This window comes from Bufo gargarizans, chromosome 6 (assembly GCF_014858855.1).
Source record: "Bufo gargarizans isolate SCDJY-AF-19 chromosome 6, ASM1485885v1, whole genome shotgun sequence".
In the NCBI taxonomy this organism is placed as follows: Eukaryota; Metazoa; Chordata; class Amphibia; order Anura; family Bufonidae; genus Bufo; species Bufo gargarizans.
This window is the reverse complement of record NC_058085.1, coordinates 120,250,010-120,271,624: the sequence shown is the minus strand read 5'-3', so window position 1 is coordinate 120,271,624 and position 21,615 is coordinate 120,250,010. Positions and strand designations below refer to the sequence as shown.

General features: G+C 43.0%; 1 protein-coding gene across 4 annotated transcripts in view; it reads right to left on the bottom strand.

Annotated features, from left to right (window-relative positions):
• Positions 1 to 21,615, bottom strand: part of ZPBP2 (zona pellucida binding protein 2) — a 140,183-nt gene that overhangs the window by 48,513 nt on the left and 70,055 nt on the right. Inside the window, exon 4 of one of the 4 annotated variants that reach the window (XM_044299051.1) lies at positions 10,843 to 10,963. The exons of the other annotated variants lie outside the window; for them this stretch is intronic. Within the exon in view, the coding sequence (XP_044154986.1) occupies positions 10,878 to 10,963 (86 nt within the window). The 3' untranslated portion in view covers positions 10,843 to 10,877. Of the gene's footprint in view, positions 1 to 10,842; positions 10,964 to 21,615 lie in introns of those variants that run through there. 4 annotated transcript variants of the gene reach the window in all.

Sequence of the window (21,615 nt, the reverse complement as noted above, 5' to 3'; positions counted from 1 at the left end):
CACAGCAGAGCAGCGGCCCGATGGGAGGGGGGAAGGAGGGAGCTCCTCCCTCTGTTATGATCAATCGGGACACTGCCACAGCAGCGCAGCGCCCGATGGGGGAGGGAGGGACCTTCCTCCCTGTTAACCCCTTCGATACAGCGGTCCCTATAAAAACGCAACATTAAAGGGGTTAAACGGCCAACATTAGTGCCAGCACAGATGTCGGCCGTTACAGTAGATTGTCAGCTGTATGTTACAGCTGACAATCTATTACCGCTTGGCCATCCTGAAGCATTGTGGGGGCGGGGAGGGGGGTTGGCCCCCTCATTATTACCTGGTTGCTCGACCATCCTGAAGAGGGAGATCGGGGCACAGTACACACAGCAGCGCAGCACCAATCTCCTCAATACTCACTGAGGAGCTCAGAACTGCGCTGCTGAACGCTGCGATTGGTTAGTCAAATCTGACTGACCAATCGCAGCTATCCAAAGGCAGCGACCGCTGTGATTGGTCCCCTGCCGGGTGCCCGGACAGCTCAGCTGTCTGTAGAACCCGTTTAGATGCTGGTGTCACTGCAAGTCTACTGTGGTGACACTTTAATCTCATGACGTACTGTGCACGTCATGATGCGGTAACTTACACCACATCATGACGTACACAGTACGTCATTAGTCACTGAGTGGTTGCTTGCTTTAGGTTCTTCTACAACGTTTTTATTGGATTAAGGTCAATACTTTGACTTGGAATTTCAAAACTTAAAAGTTATTTTTATTTAACTATTCTTTAGCAGAAAAACTTTTGTGTACTTATTTGTTTTCTTGCTGCAACACCCAAGTTCTCTTGAAATTCAGCTAACTGACAGATGTCATGACATCTTCTGGTATAATTCAGAGTTTATTGTTCCATCAATGATGGTAAACCATCCTGGCCCACATGTAGTAAAATAGGCCCAAACCATTATAGTACTACCACTATGTTTCACAGACAGGATGAAGTTATTATACTGGAATGCAGTATTTTCCTTTCTCCAAACATAACACTTCTCACTTAAAGCAAAAGTTCTATTTTGGTCTCATCTGTCTACAATAAATTGTTACAATAACATTCTGGCTGGTCCAGGTGATCTTTAGCAAAGTGCAGATGTACAGCAATGTTCTTTTTGGAGAGCAGTGGCTTTCTCTTTGCAGTCCTGCCATGCAAACCATTATTTTTCCATGTCATGAACCTTAAAGGGCATCTGTCAGCAGTTTTGTACCTATGAAAGTGGCTGACCTGTTGCATGTAAGCTTGGCAGCTGAAGGTATTTGTGTTTGTCCCATGTGTAATACCCCAGATGGGTATTACCATTCCTACACCCTGCTACAATCTATAATGGGCTAACAATAATGTCATCTGTGTATTTATTACAGGTCCTCTTACACTGTGCATTAATTGTTCTGCTATATAACTGTTATTTGTTGTATTACATGTTAAGCCTGGTTCACCAGCAGGTGGCAGTGTATATACAGAGATCTTTAGATAGAATGGAACTTACCATTCCATTCTCCCCCTGTAGGAAGTTTTCAGGATGTCTAGTCTATAGTTGGAAGGAGATTCACCCTGACTCCTTAGGCTACTTTCACATTAGCGGTTTCAATTTCGCTACTGAGATGTGTCATAGGATCTCAAAAGTGGAAGAAAACGCTTAAATTTTGTCCCTATTCATTATCAATGGGGACAAAACTGAACTGAACGAAACGGAATGCACCAAAATGCATGGTTGCGCTACCATTGCGGACAGAATAACACTGCAAGCAGCGTTTTTTCGTCCTCAATGTGGTGCGGAGCAAGACGGATCCATCCTGGCACACAATGCAAATCAATATGCAGTAGAGAGATAAAGCAGAATATTTACGTTTGCCTGACAGTTTATGTCAAAAGCTGCTGGAGCCAACAGAAACACCACTGCTTGTCTGGAGGCAAGTTAATTCAAGTAAAGCTGTTGTATGTCACAAAAGTCTGGAATCTACAATTTCTCGAGCTTAACCCTGGGGAGGGACGGAATCTAGGTAGGAGCACCGCACTGTGACACACAGAAAAATATTAGTGCAGCACCACACCGCTCGGCATTCAGATAAACGTGGTTCACGATCGGCCCCGGGGGGTGGCACGTTGCACATGTTCATATGTATCTGCATTGCTAAGAAAAATTTATGCCAAATTTTGGAAAATCTGACATGTCACATTATGTTGTTATAGCTTTGGAACACTTACTTATCCAAGCCCCCTGGATCTCACAGGCTGGAAGCTGTATGAGTAATACAATATATTGGAATGCATTGTAAAGGATTTGACCCCCAAAAGTTCAAATCCCAAAGTGGGAAAAAAAAATTAAGTGAAAAAAAAAAGTTTCACCCACAAAAAACGTTAGTTTTAAGTAAAAATAAACAAAAACGTAATTTTCCCAAAATAAAGTAAAAAAATAATTGGTAAAAAAATAGGGGGGGAAAAATAAGTATACATATTAGGTATCGCAGGGTCCGTATCGACCGACTCTATAAACATATTACATGACCTACCCCCTCAGATGAACTCCGTAAAAAATTAAAACTGTGCTAAATAAACCATTTGTCACCTTACATCACAAAAAGTACAACAGCAAGCATTCAAAAAGGCATTTACCCACCAAAATAGTGCTAATCTGTCACCTTATCCTGCAAAAAATCAGCCCCTACCTGAGACAATCGCCCAAAAAAAAAAAAAAACTATGTCTCAGAATATGGAGACACTAAAACATATTTTATTTTTGTTTTAAAAAAGCGGTTATTGTGTAAAACTTGCATAAATAAAAAAAATGTATACATATTAGGTATCGTCGCGTCCGTACCGACCGGCTCTATAAAAATATCACATGACCTAACCCCTCAGATGAACACTGTGCTAAATAAACAATCTTTTTGTCACCTTACATCACAAAAATTGTAATAGCAAGCGATCAAAAAGTCATTTGCACTCCCAAAATAGTGCCAATCAAACCGTCATCTCATCCCGCAAAAAATGAGACCCTACCTAAGATAATCGCCCAAAAACTGAAAAAACTATGGCTCTCAGACTATGGAGACACTAAAATATGATTTTGTTTTGTTTCAAAAATGATATTATTGTGTAAAACTTACATAAATAAATAAAAAGTATACATATTAGATATCGCCGCGTCCGTATCGACCGGCTCTATAAATTATCACATGAGCTAACCCCTCAGATTAACACTGTAAATTTTTTTTTATGAAAACTGTGCAAAATAAACCATTTTTTGTCACCTTACATCACAAAAAGTGTAATAGCAAGCGATCAAAAAGTCACGCGCACCCCAAAATAGAGCCAATAAAACCTTCATCTCATCCCACAATCACAGTCTCTCAGACTATGGAAACACTAAAACATTATTTTTTTGCTTTAAAAATGAAATCATTGTGTAAAACTTACATAAATAAAAAAAAAGTATACAAAATAGGTATCGCCGCATCCGTGAAAAGCTGGTCTATAAAAATACATGATCTAACCTGTCAGATGAATGTTGTAAATAACAAAAAATAAAAACGGTGCCAAAACAGCTATTTATTGTTACCTTGCCTCACAAAAAGTGTAATATAGAGCAACCAAAAATCATATGTACCCTAAACTAGTAGCAACAAAACTTCCACCCTATCTTAGAGTTTCTAAAATAGGGTCACTTTTTTGGAGTTTCTACTCTAGGGGTGCATCAGGGGGGCTTCAAATGGGACATGGTGTAAATAAACCAGTCCAGCAAAATATGCCTTCCAAAAACCACACGGCGCACCTTTCCCTCCTTACCGTGTGCCCGTACAGTAGTTTACAGCCACATATGGGATGTTTCTGCAAACTAGAGAATGAGGGTAATAAATATAGCATTTTGCTTGGCTGTTAACCCTCGCTTTGTTACTTGAAAAAAATTGATTAAAATGTAAAATTTGCCCAAAAATGAAAATTCTGAAATTCCATCTCAATTTGCCAATAACTCTTGTGGAACACCTAAAGGGTTAACAATGTTTGTAAAAATCAGTTTTGAATACCTTGAGGGGAGTAGTTTCTTAGATGGGGTCACTTTTATGGAGTTTCTACTCTAGGGTTGCATCAGGGGGACTTCAAATGGGACATGGTGTAAAAAAAAACTGTCCAGCAAAATCTGCATTCCAAAAACCGTATGGCATTTGTTTCCTTTTGCGCCCTGCCGTGTGCCTGTACAGTAGTTTACGAATACATATGGGGTGTTTCTGTAAACTACAGAATCAGGGCCATAAATATTGATTTTTGTTTGGCTGTTAAACCTTGCTTTGCAAAAGTAAAAAAAAATATTAAAATGGAAAATCTGCCCAAAAAGTAAAATTTTGAAATTGTATCTCTATTTTCCATTAATTCTTGTGGAACACCAAAAGGGTTAACAAAGTTTGTAAAATCAGCTTTGAATACCTTGAGGGGTGTAGTTTCTTAGATTGGGTCACTTTTATGGAGTTTTTACTCTAGGGGTGCATCAGGGAGGCTTCAAATGGGACATGGTGTCAAAAAAACCAGTCCAGCAAAACCTGCCTTCCAAAAACTGTATGGCATTCCTTTCCTTCTGTGCCCTGCCATGTGCCCGTACAGCGGTTTACGACCACATATGGGGTGTTTCTCTAAACTACAGAATCAGAGCCATAAATATTGAATTTGGTTTGGCTGTTAACCCTTGCTTTGCAACCGGAAAAAATGTATTAAAATAAAAAATCTGCCAAATAAGTCAAATTTTGAAATTGTATCTCTATTTTCCATTACCTCTTGTGGAACACCTAAAGACTTAACAAATTTTGTAAAATCAGTTTTGAATACCTTGTAGAATGGGGTCATTTTTTGGTGGTTTCTATTATGTTAGCCTCGCAAAGTGACTTCAGACCTGAACTGGTCTCTAAAAATTGGGTTTTTGAAAATTTATGAAAAAATTTAAGATTTGCTTCTAAACTTCTAAGCCTTGTAACATCCCCAAAAAATAAAATATAATTCCCAAAATGATCCAAACATGAAGTAGACATATGGGGAATGTAAAGTAATAACTATTTTTGGAGGTATTACTATGTATTATAGAAGTAGAGAAATTGAAACTTTTAGTAAATTTTGTATTTTTTTATAAATAAAAATATATATATTTTTTTACTTCATTTTACCAGTGTCATGAAGTACAATATGTGACGAAAAAACTAACTCAGAATGGCCTGGATAAGTCAAAGCATTTTAAAGTTATCACCACTTAGGCCCCTTTCACACGGGCGAGTATTCCGTGCGGATGCGATGCGTGAGTTGAACGCATTGCACCCGCACTAAATCCTGACTCATTCATTTCTATGGGGCTGTGCACATAAGCAGTGATTTTCACGCATCACTTGTGCGTTAAGTGAAAATCGCAGCATGCTCTATATTGTGCGATTTTCACGCGAAGCAGGCCCCAAATCGCATAGCATCCGCAGGCAAGTGCGGATGCGGTGCGATTTGCACGCATGGTTGCTAGGTGACAGTCTATTCACTGTATTATTTTCCCTTATAACATGGTTATAAGGGAAAATAATAGCATTCTGATACAGAATGCATAGTATAATAGTGCTGGAGGGGTTAAAAAAAATAAAAAACAGTTAACGCACCTTCTCCTCTTGATCGTGTAGTTCACAGTCTCTTTACTTCTTAAATGATGAGCTGTGAGCTAAAGGACCTGTGGTGAAGTCGGATCACATGCTCCATCACCACGGTGATGTACCATGTGATTGAAGCATGTGATCTGACGTCACCACAGGTCATTTAGCCCAGAACTCATCATTCAAGAAGTAAACCATGTTATAAGGGAAAATAATACAATCTTCAGAACATCAATCCCAAGCCAATGTTTTGCACTCGCGCAGAAAAATCGTGCATTTTCCCACAACGCACCCGCCTCTTATCCGGGCCAAAAATAAGACGCCTGTGTGAAAGAGGTCTTAAAGTCACACTGGTCAGATTAGCAAAAAATGGGCTGGTCCGTAAGGTGTCCTTAAGGAGTTAAATCACCTTTATTTATAAATAAAAAAAAATCCTAAATATACAGAAAATTTGTAAAACTTTGTCATTTTCAAATTTTAATTTTTCTGCTTTTAAGGCAGAAAGTGATACCTTATTAAAATAGTTAACTACTTAACACTTACCATATGTCTACTTAATGTTGGCATCATTTTTTAGATGTAATTTTATTGTTTTGGGACATTAGGCTTAGAATTTTAGAAGCAATTCTTAACATTTTTAAGAAAATTTCCAAAACATATTTTTTTAATGACCAGTTCAGTTATGAAGTCAATTGGTGGGGATTACATAGTGGAAACCACCCATAAATACCCTGATTGAGAAACTACAGTCGTAGCCAAAAGTTTTGAAAATTACATAAATATTGGAAATTGGAAAAGTTGCTGCTTAAGTTTTTATTATAGAAATTTGTATATACTCCAGAATGTTATGAAGAGTGATCAGATGAATTGCATAGTCCTTCTTTGCCATGAAAATTAACTTAATCCCAAAAAAACTTTCCACTGCATTTCATTGCTATCATTAAAGGACCTGCTGAGATCATTTCAGCAATCGTCTTGTTAATTCAGGTGATAATGTTGACGAGCACAAGGCTGGAGATCATTATGTCAGGCTGATTGGGTTAAAATGGCAGACTTGACCTGTTAAAAGGAGGGTGATGCATGAAATCATTGTTCTTCCATTCTTAACCATGGTGACCTGCAAAGAAACGCGTGCAGCCATCATTCCTTTGCATAAAAATGGCTTCACAGGCAAGGATATTGTGGCTAAGATTGCACCTCAATCAACAATCTATAGGATCATCAAGAACTTCAAGGAAAGATGTCCAATTCTTGTTAAGAAGGATCAGAGCGTCCAAGAAGGTCCAGCAAGTGCCAAGATCGTCTCCTAAAGAGGATTCAGCTGCGGGATCAGAGTGCCACCAGTGCAAAGCTTGCTCAGGAATGCCAGCAGGCAGGTGTGAGCGCATGTGCACGCACAGTGAGGCGAAGACTTTTGGAAGATGGCCTGGTGTCAAGAAGGGCAGCAAAGAAGCCACTTCTCTCCAAAAAAAACATCAGGGACAGATTGATCTTCTGCAGAAAATATGGTGAATGGACTGCTGAGGACTGGGGCAAAGTCATATTCTCCGATGAAGCCTCTTTTCGATTGTTTGGGGCATCAGGAAAAAGGCTTGTCCGGAGAAGAAAAGGTGAGCACTACCATCAGTCCTGAGTCATGCCAACAGTAAAGCATCCTGAGACCATTCATGTGTGGGGTAGCTTCTTATCCAAGGGAGTGGGCTCACTCACAATTTTGCCCAAAAACACAGCCATGAATAAAGAATGGTACCAAAACACCCTCCAACAGCAACTTCTTCCAACAATCCAACAATAGTTTGGTGAAGAACAATGCATTTTCCAGCACGATGGAGCACTGTGCCATAAGGCAAAAGTGATAACTAAGTGGCTCAGCGACCAAAACGTTGACATTTTGGGTCCATGGCCTGGAAACTCCCCAGATCTTAATCCCATTGAGAACTTGTGGTCAATCCTCAAGAGGCGGGTGGACAAACAAAAAGCCCCCAATTCTGACAAACTCCAAAAAGTGATTATGAAAGAATGGGTTGCTATCAGTCAGGAATTGGCCCAGAAGTTGATTGAGAACATGCCCAGTCGACTTGCAGAGGTCCTGAAAAAGAAGGGCCAACACTGCAAATACTGACTCTTTGCATAAATGTCATGTAATTGTCGATAAAAGCCTTTGAAACGTATGAAGTGCGTGTAATTATATTTCACTACATCACAGAAACAACTGTAACAAAGATCTAAAAGCAGTTTAGCAGCAAACATTGTGAAAACTAATATTTGTGTTATTCTCAAAACTTTTGGCCACGACTGTACATTGACTTTTGTCTATACTTGTGTGAGTTATAGTTAACATGTGACCATAACCTTGGGGAGAGTATCTATATCATGGCATCTCATGTATTGCTGCTAAACTTTTTATAATGTCATTCATAATATAATTTTACATTATATGTGTGTGTGTTTGAATATTAGTTTTTTTGTTATACAGGAGCTGTAGCGCAAGTAATGTCGCTGTCACCAGCGGCCAATCAATTCCACTGAATTTCCCGGCGCGAATGTAACACAACAGATGTAGCAGAGGTTGTGTCCCTGTCAGCAGTGGCCAAACAATTGCACGCAATTTAGCGCAGGTTGCGCTAATAATATATATGGCAGCCAGATAAAACAGTAGTTCTTAAAGGACTTTTGGGTCTTTAACAACTTTCACCAGTAAAACCTGCCTAACAAACAAACCAATTCCTGTCCTTACACTATCTGTCCCTTCTGCTGCAGCTCTCCCGGCCAGCCAATCACTGTAATGCCAGTAGCCAACAAACGTGCGGGAAAAACCGCGATGCTCGAGTATAAAAGTTTTCGGCCGAGCATGCTCGCCCAACACTAACTACCTACCCAGCTATCTGTTGTGTCCGCACAGGTTAACTGATCTATGGTGACAGCTACTAGTCACATTCGGTTTATCAGGCAATGGACTAATGTGCGGCACTTTTGACACATGTTGTGGCTTTTATAACGATAGGGATTCTTTAGGAAAGACTTGACCTACAGTTGCAAGAAAAAGTATGTGAACCCTTTGGAATGATATGGATTTCTGCACAAATTGGTCATAAAATGTGATCCGATCTTCATCTAAGTCACAACAATAGACAATCACAGTCTGCTTAAACTAATAACACACAAAGAATTAAATGTTACCATGTTTTTATTGAACACACCATGTAAACACTCACAGTGCAGGTGGAAAAAGTATGTGAACCCTTGGATTTAATAACTGGTTGAACCTCCTTTGACAGCAATCACTTTAACCAAAGGTTTCCTGTAGTTGCAGATCAGACGTGCACAACAGTCAGGAGTAATTCTTGACCATTCCTCTTTACAGAACTGTTTCAGTTCAGCAATATTCTTGGGATATCTGGTGTGAATCGCTTTCTTGAGGTCATGCCACAGCATCTCAGTCAGGTTGAGGTCAGGACTCTGACTGGGCCACTCCAGAAGGCGTATTTTCTTCTGTTTAAGCCATTCTGTTGTTGATTTACTTCTATCCTTCGGGTCGTTGCCCTGTTGCAACACCCATCTTCTGTTGAGCTTCAGCTGGTGGACAGATGGCCTTAAGTTCTCCTGCAAAATGTCTTGATAAACTTGGGAATTAATTTTTCCTTCGATGATAGCAATCCGTCCAGGCCCTGACGCAGCAAAGAAGCCCCAAACCATGATGCCCCCACCACCATCCTTCACAGTTGGGATGGGGTTTTGATGTTTGTGTGCTGTGCCTCTTTTTCTCCACACATAGTGTTGTGCTTTTCTTCCAAACAACTCAACTTTGGTTTCATCTGTCCACAGAATATTTTGCCAGTACTGCTGTGGAACATCCAGGTGCTCTTGTGCAAACTGTGAAGCAATGTTTTTTCAGACAGCAGTGGTTTCCTCTGTGGTATCCTCCCATGAAATCCATTCTTGTTTAGTGTTTTACGTATCGAAGATTCACTAACAGGGATGTTAGCATATGCCAGAGACTTTTGTAAGTCTTTAGCTGACACTCTAGGATTCTTCTTCACCTCATTGAGCAGTCTGCGCTGTGCTATTGCAGTCATCTTTACAGGACGGCCACTCCTAGGGAGAGTAGCAGCAGTGCTGAACTTTCTCCATTTATAGACAATTTGTCTTACCGTGGACTGATGAACAGCAAGGCTTTTGGAGATACTTTTATAACCCTTTCCAGCTTTATGCAAGACAACAATTCTTAATCGTAGGTCTTCTGAGAGCTCTTTTGTGCAAGGTATCATTCACATCAGGCAATGCAGAACTGGTATGTGTTTTTTATAGGGCAGGGCAGCTGTAACAAACACCTCCGATCTCATTGATTGGACTCCAGTTGGATGACACCTCACTCCAATTATCTCTTGGAGATGTCATTAGTCGATGGGTTCACATACTTTTTCCAACTGCACTGTGAAGGTTTACATGGTGTGTTCAATAAAAACATGGTAAAATTTAATTATTTGTGTGTTATTAGTTTAAGCAGACTGTGATTGTCTATTGTTGTGACTTAGATGAAGATCAGATTACATTTTATGACCAATTTGTGCAGAAATCCATATCATTCCAAAGGGTTCACATACTTTTTCTTGCAACTCTATATGTTACAGTCCTCTGTCTTTCCTTTTACATTCTTGAGCCTTCAATGTGTCAAATTGTTTGTCATAGACTAATTATATTTTGAGGATTTGTGATACTTTTTTCCCCGCCATTTTGAATTATCTATTATCAAAGTATATCATTTTAGCGCCTCCTTTCTACAGGGAGAAAATGTATGTAGTTTTAGTCATGAATGGTTCACCAACTTTCACACACCACTGTATGTAAAAGGATGTCTCTATGACACAAGCCTTGATGTGACCCAAACTATACTTTAAAGGAATCTGAAGGTATAAAATCTTCTCATACTCCCTGAAGATGTGAACTGGTAGTCTGCAAAGAAATCATGAACACAATGAATGCTTTTTCAAACATTTTAATATTTGCCTGCATGTAGGGGCCAATTTCCACCCCCCAGCAAGAGTAATAATGGTAAAGAGGGACTGATCTAGTCACTATTTCCTTTCTTTAATCTAGACAACAATTTATTTGAATTGCTGGGCAAGTCAATATGCCTGACAAAGAGGAGATTACATTATTCCTTAGTGGCTGTGTAATCAATTCACGCTGCATGCGTGGCAGAGAACACACTATGATATGAAAGTTATTTCCGATCTATCCAGCGGCTCTTGATATCTGGTCTTCAGAAGAAAGGACACTGGCAGGAGACAGCCGGAGGGGTTTAAGTAGAATATAAAATACTGGAATCACAGACAGAAGGTGTAAACTAGACTATGAAGAAGAGATGTACAGCAACATATAGTGATTTTAACTTTCAAGAGAGGTTACCTTTCACGATTTACATTCAACTTAAAACATCAGTAATGTAAATCTCCTATGATTTACATAAAGCTGCGTTAAGAAAGATGAAAGTCTATATTCTTCATTACGTGGATTCTTTGAGGCTTCATAATTATGTTGGAACTTTAAACTTAAGCTGCACTGGTGATGTACTCTATAGAGTCGCTGTACATGAGCCAACAACAGGGTTATGGCTGGAATAAAGCTCGTTGATACCTGAGGTCAGCAAAGGCTAGCCTGGTGGTGTCTCTCAGAAGAGCTGCTAAACCACAAATTGCTAAAAAAAACAGTTAATGCCGGCTATGACAGAAAGAATAGCGGCAGACCACGCTATTGCTATGGGGCCCTTTTGGGGCCAAGAGTGCATGCAACGCCCCACCCCCTGCAGTTATTAATGTATCATGCCGCTCAGGTGGGCCCTGCTTCCCCTATTCTCAGGCCCCCCTCCCCGACTGTGTGCACACAGTGCACGGACCAGCGGCGATGTCCCTGACCCTGCCAGCACTGCAGCCAGGTTAGTGCTCGCTAGCATGTAGCAGGTTAAGCTCCTGATGGTGATTGGCTAGTGTATCGCTCGCACCAGCAGACAAAACTGAGCAGACGGGACCTGGCAGTGACTTGCTCACGTGCTGCTGCCAGCTTCAGCTTTCAGCCTTTACACCATACTCCAGCAGGCCCCAGCATTGCCTGCCCCTGTGTGCCACTGCCAACACAAAGTGAGTTCTGTGCTGTGCCTCTGTGCATAAAAAGTTCATGGTGGGGAATAGTTAGTGGGGGGGGGGGCACACTAAGGCTTATCATATAGAGGACAGTGTACCCATGAACTGTGGGGTTAGGGGTGGTGAGGCTGGGGCACACTAAGCATCAGCAGAAAAAAGAGTTGAGATGTGGGGCATGGGCTGTGTCAGACTTCAGTACAGTGGCAACAGGAGGAGCTATGTGTATGCGGGGCCCCTACCCTGCACTAACTCAGCTGTGCTTACATACACATGGTGCCCTGTGCTAAAGCCTGACATAGTCCATCTAGGCCAGGCTTTATCAAAGCAGAGAGGAAGGAGCAGTGATGTGTGCTGTACATGGCTCACTGCAGCTTCAGTGAAATTCTTGCTCCCATACACCACTGATATATCAGCGGTGTATGAGAGTACAGATTATAAAGCGCTATAGGTGCCTGAATTCAGCATCTATTTCTCATAGAGAAAAAAAGTCTTAGAAAATATAATTTTAAAGCACTTACAATAGAAGTTAATAAACTTAATATTTAAAAGTTTAGGTACACTCTAATTTCTTTAACTCTTTAATGACTGGTTAATTTTCTATTTTTTTGTTTTTTTATTTTTACTCCCAGCCCTCCCAAAGCCATAACTTTTTAATTTGTCCATTCACATAGCTGTATGAGAGCTTGTTGTTTCGGGAACAAGATGCACTTTCTAATGAAACCATATACGGTTGCATAAAATGTGGTGGGAAGCGGGGGAAAAAATCCAAATGGGGAGGAATTAGAAAAAAAACACTATTCCACCACAGTTTTATGTTTTTTGTTTTTTTTTACACCATTTCCTATGCGGTAAAACTGGCCTGTTACCTTTATTTTCCAGGTCAGCATTATTATGGCAATACCACATATGTATAGTTTTTCTTGTGTTTTAATACTGATAAAAAATACTTTGAAAAAAACTATTTTGTAGTTAGATGTATTGTGCTATGTGGATACTCATTTTTTGCAGGGCGATCTGCACCTTTCAATAATTATTGGAAAATACGTGTTTTTTTTTTAGTTACTGCAACAAAGTTGGTTATAATTTTTTTTTTTTATCCCTATCTGCTTATTAGAAACCTGCAGATTTGTCTTTAAAAGGGGCAACGTTTGCCAGCATGTAAAATAAGAAGACTTGAAGAAGTGACTACTGGTGCTGACGTATATATCACATGCTATGCACTTTCCCTCATAGAGGCATTTATCTGTATCTCTTGAATGCTGCCAAAATTTGACTATTGAGTCCTATTTTTTTTTATGACTTCAAGGTGTTGACTTGTGATCGAGTATCTATGGAAGATGCCCATGACCCTATCACTGATTGTCCTTCCTTGCAGTACTTTGGTGGGTACCACTGCATACCAGAAACACCCCACTAGTTTTGGAGATGCTCTATGTCAGTCGTCTAGCACTACTGTATAATCTGGGCCTTGTCACTCAGATCCTTACAGAAATTCAAATGTATAAACCACCATATTTACTGAATCTTTTCAGCTCCTCTTGCTCTATACCATGCTGCCTGTAACTTACATTGCATTTCCATGGTGACAGGTTCCCTTTAAGGTTAGCTGTGTATATATTATAATAATAATAATAATAATAATAATAATAAAAATAAATATATATATATATATATATATATATATATATACATATACACAGTTGCAAGAAAAATTATGTGAACCCTTTGGAATGATATGGATTTTTGCACAAATTGGTCATAAAATGTGATCTAATGTGATCCAGACAATCACAGTCTGCTTAAACTAATAACACACAAATAATTAAATGTTACCATGTTTTTATTGAACACGCGATGTAAACATTCACAGTGCAGGTGGAAAAAGTATGTGAACCCCTAGACTAATGACATCTCCAAGAGCTAATTGGAGTGAGGTGTCAGCCAACTGGAGTCCAATCAATGAGATGATATTGGAGGTGTTGATTACATCTGCCCTGCCCTATAAAAAACACACAACAGTTCTGGGTTTGCTTTTCACAAGAAGCATTGCCTGATGTGAATGATGCCTCGCACAAAAGAGCTCTCAGAAGACCTACAATTAAGAATTGTTGACTTGCATAAAGCTAGAAAGGGTTATAAAAGTATCTCCAAAAGCCTTGCTGTTCATTAGTCCATGGTAAGACAAATTGTCTATAAATGGGAAAGTTCAGCACTGCTGCTACTCTCCCTAGGAGTGGCCGTCCTGTAAAGATGACTGCAAGAGCACAGCGCAGACTGCTCAATGAGGTGAAGAAGAATCCTACAGTGTCAGCTAAAGACTTACAAAAGTCTCTGGCATATGCTAACATCCCTGTTAGCGAATCTACGATACGTAAAACACTAAACAAGAATGGATTTCATGGGAGGATACCACAGAGGAAAAAAAAACATTGCTGCACATTTACAGTTTGCACAAGAGCACCTGGATGTTGCACAGCAGTACTGGCAAAATATTCTGTGGACAGATGAAACCAAAGTTGAGTTGTTTGGAAGAAACACACAACATTATGTGTGGAGAAAAAGAGGCACAGACACCAACATCAAAACCTCGTTCCAACTGTGAAGAATGGTGGTGGGGGCGTCATGGTTTGGGGCTGCTTTGCTGCGTCAGGGCCTGGACGGATTGCTATCATCAAAGGAAAAATAAATTCCCAAGTTTATCAAGAAATTTTGCAGGAGAACTTAAGGCCATCTGTCCACCAGCTGAAGCTCAACAGAAGATGGGTGTTGCAACAGGACAACGACCCAAAGCATAGAAGGAAATCAACAATAGAATGGCTTAAACAGAAGAAAATATGCCTTCTGGAGTGGCCCAGTCAGAGTCCTGACCTCAACCCGATTGAGATGCTGTGGCATGACCTCAAGAAAGCGATTCACACTAGACATCCCAAGAATTACTCCTGACCATTGTGCACGTCTGATCTGCAACTACAGGAAACATTTGGTTGAAGTTATTGCTGCCAAGTTATTAAATCGAAGGGTTCACATACTTTTTCCACTTGCACTGTGAATGTTTACATGGTGTGTTCAATAAAAACATGGTAACATTTAATTATTTGTGTGTTATTAGTTTAAGCAAACTGTGATTGTCTATTGTTGTGACTTAGATTAAGATCAGATCACATTTTATGACCAATTTGTGCAGAAATCCATATAATTCCAAAGGGTTCACATACTTTTTCTTGCAACTGTAAATATAATTATTTTTTTATTATAAAACATACCTAGAGAGTTATCCTAGATGCCAAAATACTGCCTCCCTCAGTCTGGAAAGGTTGCAATTAGAGATGAGCGAAAATTTGTTTGTGATTCTTTTACTAGTAAAAGGTGAATTGTGTTATGGACCATAACAGAATTCTATGACGGAATGCATAACGGAATGCCTTTAGGAGATGGGAATCTGTACATTCTTCTACAATGAGCCATGGCTACTGATAACACGTGGTTTGTAGTAACTATCAATTAGTGGGAGCAGGCAGTGATGTGCTCTCTACCATGCACAGTACATTGATCTCTGGACTCTGGGTTAATATTTTCCGAAACAGCAGATCCAGAGCTGATAAGATTGAGGTAGGGTTGGGAAATTGAAGTAACATAATATCTTCATTTCCTAGAAATGACTAGAATTGTGTAAACTGGCAGTCACTTAATTACTAAAACACTATAATCATATCAAAAAAGGGATTATAAGGTTCAATGAGAATAGTTGAGCTAACAATAGGAGGGCATGGTATATATATATGCCTATTTACTGGCCACCAACACATAGGGGACATCGCAGTCCTATCCTGCATAACGGAAATAGGACGGATCCGTTATGCAGGCCATAGACTTCTATTATGACGGAATAAATAACAGAATGCCTCTAAAGGCATTTCATCATGCATTCCGTCATAGAATTGCGATATGGTCCGTGGTAACGGAATCCATAACGCAATTCATCTTTTACCAGTAAATGAATCGCAAACAAATATTGTTGAGGAAGGGTTGAGACGCATGCATAAATATACATATATGCATGCAAACACGTGCATGCATGTATGATATATATGCATGCATTAATGGTCACTTTGGGGGAGGATGTGCGCAGATGTGCCCAGCATCTGCGCACATCTGCCCTTAGTGGCCCACAGGGGCTCATAGTGGCCCCTGTGGGAAATATGTGGTCCCTGGAAGCCGTGCCCCCTAATAATCCCCCTTATAAAATATATGGATGTGCCCCAAGCATCCATACACATGTATATTGTACTGTACCCCCCTCCCTACACCTGAAACCAGATGCATCGGTGTGAATGTGCCCCAAGCATTCACACAGATGCAATCTGGGTGATTACATCAGAATGACCGGACTAAGGTCCGGTCATCCTGAAGACTTCAAAGGACTCAGATTCAACAGAATCTGAGTCCTTTGTTGTAATTACCTGCAGCGCTGCTGGAGGTAATTATGCATGATAGGAGGAAGGGAGAAGCCTCCCCTCCTTCTATTATGCGCATTCCGGCAGCTAAATTAACATCTCGCTGGCCGGAATGCAGAGTGCCACAGGCGGGAGATCAAAGGCTTCTCCCGCCTATTGGCATGTAGCGCGTCCCCGATGTGCGCGTGCGGGCCGGCGCAGTGGCGTCATATCACTGCGCCGGCCCACGTGGCTCGGATGGGCGGCCCCTGCACTCGAGAGAAGAGGGTCGGGACCCCCACCTTGAAGCAGAGTGCATCCTGCGCTCAGGAGGAGACCCCTTCCGAACAGCCCCCCTGATAGGAGAGCGCGATTGGCGCTCAGAGAAGACCTGTGCCCCCCCCCCATAGGAGCAGACCCCTGGACGAACGAGCAATATACCATAAGTATCACCCCCTTTATTATCCCCTATCCCACCAACGATCCCCGATTCACCCTGTTGTGCATACCCCTAGATACTTCACCCCTATTACCGTATTTGTGTTTGTGGTCTGCTTACATAGGGATAGTAAATAGAACCAGGTGGGTGGGCTGTTAATATTTGTATGTGTGAACTGTATAGTTAGTTTATGGGTGGAATTTGGGAACGTGTAGTGTAGTTTGTATATTGTATATTTAGTGCTGTATTGTTAGTGTATTGCGTGCTTAGTGTATTAGGCATGAATAAATACAGTGTTTCATGTACAACTATCCGTGTAACGTGTTGTTATTAACGATAGTTAGTTTAGTAAGGCGCATGCAGCTAGCGTAGTGATTAGTGTAAGGCAAAGTATAGTCAAAGCATTGTACTGTTGTTATATAAAGGTATAAATAGGCGGAGTCATCAATAGACGGCTCCTCCTATTTATGAATATTAATTATCGATATTTGCATAAATATTGGTGATTAATATTCCTCCTTAACATTGGCGAGCCAGGCCCACTGCTTAGATTTTGAAATCTGTGTTTGGTTTTGAGGCTAGAGGTCGGTTATACTGTGAATTATCAGGCAAGAGAGACGCGGTCAGCGGTCTGAGCGTCTAGGACCTGATAATTCGGACAGGTAACGCAACTCTTCCTTATGGTGTTTGAGGCTAGAGGTCGGTTATTCTGTGAATTGTCAGGCAAGAGAGACGCGGTCAGCGGTCTGAGCGTCTAGGACCTGATAATTCGGACAGGTAACGCGACTCTTCCTTACAGCACCAAACGCAGATCAAAATCTTTAGCAGAGAATCTATAATCTATCTGTGAACTAATATTTTACTATTTGCTTTACACGGTAACTGCATCGCGCAAGTTATTGCAAGGGAGAAGAGGACACGTCACTGGAGGAGATCCATCTTCATTGGAGCAGCGTACAAGTCCGGCTGGTCGGGAAGAAGCAATCCGGTAGAAAAAGTACTTCTTCCAAGCAGCTGCGTAGGACGAAAAAGTACGGCCCCAATGAGAAGATGGACGCTCATCAAACAGTGAGTATGGACTTCCCCACACTGCAACACTTGAGCAGACACAGCACATTTAACCCCATCGTCCCCACTACATACAAGTCAGCAGAAATGCTGTGGTCCGATTTGTTAGCACAGGCTTGTAGTTATGACAAACTTTGTGTTAACAAACGGACGGTGTTGAACAAGGCCACCAAACAGCTTCGGATGCTAGCCAAACTGGTTCATACGTTTGAGGCTAGCATCTGTAAGCCAAAGGAAGTGGCGCTGGTGTCTCAGTCAACTGAGACAATTCCTCCGGCCGTTCACTGCCAGTGCTGTGCCAGTAATTCGGACCAGGTTTCGGCATTACAGACACAGCTGGCGGAGAATGTGCAGTCCACTGTTGACCAAGATGCGCAGGTGGCTAGGTTAGAGTCACAGTTAGTAGAGCTGCAGAGGCAGAAGGAGGAAATTGAGGGTAAGTTGACTCAGTCTTATACTGAGGTCAAGGCCTTCAAGGAGCAGACTGCCTCTACTAATGTGACGGTAGCCAAATTGAAGGCTCAGGTTGCTGTAAGCTCCCAGATAATGACTAGCATGCAACAGGTCATCACCAAGTTGGTGCCGGCCCTTTCTTTTCCTGTAAAGTCAGGGTCGGAATCTCCCAAAACTTTGCCCTATGCAGGGCAAAAAGGAGGGAGAGTAGTCTGTGACAGGCCAAATCACCAGACCAAGCCTGTCCAGACTAACAGAGATTTTTCCCTGACTTTGGGGAAAAGAAAGATTGTGAAAAGTGCCTCCCTGAAGATGGAACAATTCAGGGAACGCGGTTGCAGTGTGGACGGACCTAAGCCATGCCGAGCAAACATCAAATGTTTTGCGTGTGGTGGCTTGGGTCATATAGCAAAGCACTGCAAAACACACAAGACAGAAAGCCCAATCAGGTGCTTCAGGTGTGGGAACAAAGGACACATTGCAAGGAATTGCCCTTGTGCAAGTAATTGCAATGTGTCCAGTGATGGGATTCAGGTAACAAATCGTGCAGCAGGGTCTAGTCAGCTTGGCCATAAAGGGGTTACCTCTCGGCAGCATCACCAGCTGCTGAGGGGTCAGAGTAGCCAAGCTAAGCTAGGCAACATTGGACACCCCTGTACTGTTTGTTACACCGTTTGTTCCCTGTGTATGTGTCATGGTCTTACCTCCTTGCTGTTCCCTTCGTTTGACATGTGCTGGCGGCCATCTTGGTTTCTGGGTTTTCTTGTAGCCTCCCACCCTGCGGCTCCTCCTTCCCACTGGGAGGAGCTGGATGCCCAGCTCATATATATAGGAGGTCTGTGGCTTCAGTTCCTTGCTTGGTCCTCCTGTGTTCACATGCTTCCAAGACTGCTGCTGCTTCTGGTTCCTGATCCTGGCCTCGTCTGACTACCCCGTTGGTTCCTGATTCCGGCTTCGTCTGACTACCCCGTTGGTTCCTGATTCCGGCTTCGTCTGACTACCCCGTTGGTTCCTGTTCCTGGCTTCGTCTGACTACCCTTCTGGTTCCTGACCTCTGTCTCCGCAAGACCCTGCTTCGGTTTAGCCATCCGTTCGGACTTTGCTTACGGCTTGCTCTTCAATAAAACCTTCTTATTTTCCACTTATCTCTTGTTGTACGTCTGGTTCATGGTTCCATGACATTAGGACCAAGCCATGAATTCTGACGGTACAGGGCCACCCTCGCTACCTACGCTGGTTGCCAGACTTGATCAGCAGGATCACCTGTTGGGTCGGTTCGCTGTGGCGTTGCAAACCCTGCTTGAACGCACGGCTCATTTAGCTTCCGTTGCCGATGGGTCGGTTGTCGCTCCTGGGCCCGCTCCTACTGCCGCTCCGGTTGTTGCGCCAGAGTCTACCCTGACACCTGTTGCTGCGCCTGTGGTGTTTCAGGGTATGACCGGTTCTGCCCCCCTTCCACAGCGCTTTGGGGGAGAGCCAACTCAGTGCCGAGGTTTCCTTAACCAGGTGGGCATTTACTTCGAGTTGCTGCCACATGCCTTTCCTACTGAGAGATCAAGGGTGGGCTTCTTGATCTCGCTGCTCTCGGACAAGGCCTTGGCCTGGGCCAGCCCTTTATGGGAGAACAACAATCCGGTGGTTGCCGAGTTTTCCGGTTTTGTTGCTTCTCTTCGGAAGGTATTCGATGTGCCGGCTCGTGCTGCCTCTGCTGCGAAGCTCCTTATGTCCATCAGACAGGGTTCACGATCCGTAGCTGAATACGCCATTGAGTTTCGTACCCTGGCAGCAGAGGTGGGCTGGAATAATGAGGCTCTGGTCGCTGCTTTCTCTCATGGTCTCTCGGATGCCTTGAAGGATGAGGTTGCAGCTAAGGACCTACCAGTGGAGCTCGAGTCTCTTATTTCTTTCCTGATTTTGATTGACACCAGACTCAGGGAGAGACCTTCCTTTAAGGAGAGCCTGCGGAGGTCTCCTAACAGATTGGCGCCTACGTTTGCTGTCCCACCCGTGCCTCCCTCTCCTCCCACGCCTCCTGGGGATGACTTGTCTGGGGGTGAACCCATGCAGCGGGGGTTTGCTCGCCTGTCTGAGGGGGAGAGGGTACTCCGGAGACGCGAGGGCCGATGCATGTACTGTGGTCTCGGTGGGCATTTTCGGTTGGCATGTCCGAACCGTCCGGGAGAACGCTCGCACCTGAGGTCCTGTCGGGGGCAGATCTTGGGTGGAGTCTCCTCGTCCCCGGTTTCCCGTGTTGACAAACCACTGATCACGGTTGTCCTCTCCTGGGTCGGGGGCTCGGTGACGACCCAGGCGTTGGTGGACTCTGGTGCTGGTGGTTTGTTCATTGATAGAGTGTTCGTTGCCGCCAATTCCATTCCTCTGCAGCCTCGAGGTTCCCCACTGGCTCTTGAGGCGATAGACGGCAGACCCCTTCTGCCGCCACACGTGACTCATGAGACCCTTCCAGTGGGGATAGCCATTGGTGCCGTTCACAGAGAGTCGGTCTGTCTCCAGGTTATTTCGTCTCCACACTACTCGGTGGTCTTGGGGTACCCCTGGCTCCAGAAGCATAATCCGACTTTCGATTGGAGATCGGTCGAGATCCTCTCGTGGTCACCGCAGTGTGGGGCTAGTTGCATCCATGGGCCTGTCAAGTTGCTGTGTACTTCCTCGGACTCTCTGTTGCCTCCTGAATACGAAGAGTACCGGGATGTATTCGATAAGGTGCGCGCGGTTGCCCTACCTCCGCACCGCCCATACGATTGTGCCATAGAGTTACAATCCGGTGCCGTTCCTCCTCGTGGCAAAGTCTATCCACTGTCGGTAGCGGAGAATGAGGCCATGGAGGAGTACGTGAGGGAGGCGCTTTCACGCGGACACATTCGCAAATCCTCGTCCCCGGCAGGGGCTGGATTTTTCTTTGTGAAAAAGAAGGGCGGCGAGTTGAGGCCTTGCATCGATTACAGGGGTCTCAATCGCATCACGATCAAGAACGCTTACCCGATACCCTTGATTTCCGAGCTGTTCGATCGCCTCAAAGGGGCCACGGTCTTTACCAAACTCGACCTGAGGGCGGCATATAACCTGGTAAGGATCAAGGCGGGCGATGAGTGGAAGACCGCGTTTAACACCAGGACCGGTCATTATGAATCCTTGGTTATGCCCTTTGGGTTGTGCAATGCGCCCGCAGTCTTCCAGGAATTCATCAACGATGTTTTCCGTGACCTGTTGCAGCAGTGTGTGGTGGTCTATTTGGATGACATCTTGGTATATTCTGCATCCATGGAGGCCCACATTCTGGATGTCAGACGAGTGTTGCAACGCTTACGAGAGAACAAGCTGTTCGGTAAGCTTGAGAAATGCGAATTTCACCGATCCCAGGTAACCTTCTTAGGTTACATCATTTCCGCTGAGGGGTTCTCCATGGATCCTGAGAAGGT